Source organism: Pneumocystis jirovecii, assembly GCF_001477535.1.
Source record: "Pneumocystis jirovecii RU7 chromosome Unknown supercont1.63, whole genome shotgun sequence".
NCBI lineage: Eukaryota > Fungi > Ascomycota > Pneumocystomycetes > Pneumocystales > Pneumocystaceae > Pneumocystis > Pneumocystis jirovecii.
This window is the reverse complement of record NW_017264837.1, coordinates 1-3,304: the sequence shown is the minus strand read 5'-3', so window position 1 is coordinate 3,304 and position 3,304 is coordinate 1. Positions and strand designations below refer to the sequence as shown.

Genomic DNA, 3,304 nt, shown 5'->3' with positions numbered 1-3,304 from the left:
GTGATTTCATGTGTAATGCACTTTCAATTGATGCTGAAGAGATGACTCAATCTACCTTACTCTTTCCTCTCCTACCCTGCTTGCTCATCTAGTAAATATACATGCTCATCATTAAATCCTGCTCATTTGCTTTCTAAATCATGAACGAAATAACCATTGCTACTATCACCCCCCTCATCACATTCCACCCGCTCACCCTCAAGCCTTCACTTGGCTTCACGTCTTCTGCATCATCCCCTGTCGTACACTTGGTTGGTTTGCACCGCCTCGTTGATGTGAGTGTTATTTTTGATGTAATCGTAGATGTGATGGTAGATGTACTCGTGTGTGTCGATGTCTGTGTAACCCATGTGTCTGTTGTCTGTAAGGATTTGCATTCTGTTGCCTTCGGATTGGTAACGGTTGTTGTTGTCGTCGTGGTCGTTGTTGTGCTTTCTGTGACTATTTCGTGCGGCTTCACTTTCAGTGGTTTTAGTTTCGAACATACTCCTTGTATCTTTTCACACACATTTTCTAAGGCTTTGCAATCTTTCTTGATCCCACAATCCGAGGTCAATTTCTCACATTTTTCCTTCAAATCTACATATCTTCCAAATACTTCTGCTGCCAAATCAAATGCCTTAGCTTCCGATTCTGTTACGGATACATCCTTAACTCCTCTCCGTAGTATTTTCACATGTTCTGTGGTATCTTGAAGTCCGTTTGAAACGGCATTCTTATCCTTGCTCTTACTATTATTTTTCGATGTATTACTTCCGTTTTTCTTAACGAATGATAAAACAAGATTGGACTTGTTCATTGAGTCCTTTGCCTGTTTCTTAAGTTCCTCATATGTCTTAGAATCTTCTTCTAACTCTTTTGTCGGTTGTTCTAGTTCTGTTGGTAATGCTTTGCACTGTTCTTCCACTTCTTTTACTAATTTCTCACAGAGTTCCTTCCTAACATCTTCATCATTCTTTTTAAGGTTATTCTTGGTGTTATCTTTACATAAACTTCTGATAGATTCATTATTTAATTTTCCTAATTGTGTACAATATCCTTTTAATGCTGATTCGCATTTATTTTTGTTTAAATTTCCTCGAAGCTCTACTTTGAGAGCATCTTCCAAGGCCTTTCTTTTATAGAACGGCTCACAATGTTTCTTGACTTTTGTACAACTATCCTCTTTCGTAAGATCTGGACAATTAGGCGAAAATCTATTGCAATACGTATGCCAAGAGGGACAGTTTCTTTCCAGTGTTGTTATGTTATTTGTGTTATTTTTAAGAAAATCAACGATCTCTGCAACCTCTATATTTTTTTTGAATACTTCACACCTGTCTTTCACGTCTTTTACCATCAGCTCACATGTAGCGTTTTGGAAGACACATACAAAAGAGAAACGGTCATCGCCTCTTCTAGACCATTTATTACACTTTTCCTTTAAATATGTTACACAGTTTTCATGAGTTTTCAAAGTATCCTTGTGTTCATCCAATAAAACCTGCTTCAAAATTTCTGTAGTCCCTAAGCGGTCACACTGTTGTTTTAGCGTATGACATGGCCATTGACTCTGATTTGAATCCTTCCCTAAAGCTTCACATTTTCTTCCCAATTCTTTGCAGTCTTTATCTGTTGGAAAATCTCGCTTTTGATCCAATTGTTGTCGTAAAAAGATAACCCTCATTTGATGGTCATGTGTAAGCAACCGAGCTGCTTTTGCTGGCTGTACACACAGAACAAATATTTCATCGTTTGGGAAACTTCCTTTATTTCCTTCTTTCAGTTCCTCACATACTTTTATCAATTTTTGTTGAAAGTCTTTAAGCCAGGTTTTATTTGAACCACGCAATAATCCACGCATATTTTCTTGCAATACATCATTTGCTCGTGCATCAAGCCCTCTCTTATAACACGCTGCCCTCACATTCATACAAGCTTCTTTGACATCTGGACATCTTTCTTTAAAATAAAAGCAATAAGATTCTAGTCTTGCACACTCTTCATCACTAAGAAATGTTGGCAACTTGCCCCATCCAACAACTTTAGAATTTACTGGATCAAAAAGACGATTATCAATGACTTTTGAAGTGAGAATTTTGCAAGTTTTGTTAACATCGTTTTTCAATTCTTCACATTTTTCTTTTCCGTAATCACTTAAAGTATTATCCTTACATAGTTTTTCCAAGGCTTCATGTTCATGAGGGTTTTTGCAGCTTTTTTGAAGGGTTTTTATACATTCTTGTTTCTCAAGGTTTTTATTAAGCAACGCCAACAAAGCCGTTGCATCTCTTAGATGATTCTTTCCAATAAAAATTCCATCCTTCTCAGCCTCTTTATAAAGCTCTTCCAGCCCTATGTCCTCTGCTACTGTAGGCTCTGGCTTAGTTGGATCGAAATCAGGTCCCGGATGTATGTAAATGATATTTTGTTTTTCACATTCTTCTTCTAGTTTATCGCAATCTGGTATATATTCTTTGCAGCCTTGATTAGTAGGTTCATTGCATTTTGATTTGTCTCCTTCGCAGTTCCCTCTGTGAAAATAACATTGCTCAAGTAATGGTAGACATTTTCCTCGCAATTCATTCTTCTTTTCAAGTACTGCTTTAACATCTTTTTCAAGAGTATCACATTTTCCTTTTTTTCCTGATACAAATTTGCTACATGTTGTTTCTTGGTAAAGACAAAGCTTTGTTAATTCATCACTTTCTTGACTTAACTCTATGCAAACCTCTTTGAGCCTTCCTTGACATGTAACTTCACTAGTTAAACTTCCGCGAACTGCTCTTAAAAGAGCATCTTCCGCCACTTTATCACGCTTCTTTTGATAGCACTTATTTCTCAAAGTATTGCAGTTATCTTTAAGTTTTGTTGGACATGCTCCCTCCAAAAATAGACATTGTCGTTCATTCTCTTTACAATCGCCATCTGTCAGTTTTGAAATTTCTTTTACAGCTGCTATTTGAAGTTTATTTTTAAAATCATTGCATTTTTGAGTGACTTTGTCTTTTAATCCTGTGCACTTTTCTTCAGCTGTTCTATCTTCTTTACACACTTTTTGTAATTTTTGATCCACTTTATCTAATTTAGGATTTATACTTCTTAAGTTTTTGCAGTACTCTTTCAGTCTTTTTTTGCATTCCTGTTGATCTAATTCACCTTCCTTTAGAATTAAAGCTAAAAGATGTTCCTCTCCAATCTCATCATTTTTTTGTGCCTGCCGCTTAACCGCCCGCGCCACCGCCCGCGCCAAGCCGTGCCAGATGGGGGTGGATTTGCGTTGTGGTGTGTGGCTGAGTTTGAGTTTCCGTTAATGTGTTTTGAT

At 37.0% G+C, this 3,304-nt stretch overlaps 1 protein-coding gene across 1 annotated transcript; it reads right to left on the bottom strand.

Moving 5' to 3' along the window:
- Positions 1-133: 133 nt before the first annotated feature.
- On the bottom strand, positions 134-3,232 carry T551_03749 (uncharacterized protein; the record flags this gene model as incomplete). The annotated part of the gene is made up of 1 exon (XM_018376012.1): positions 134-3,232. One exon carries the CDS (start codon positions 3,230-3,232, stop codon positions 134-136), a length of 3,099 nt encoding a protein of 1,032 aa, XP_018227777.1.
- Positions 3,233-3,304: the final 72 nt, after the last annotated feature.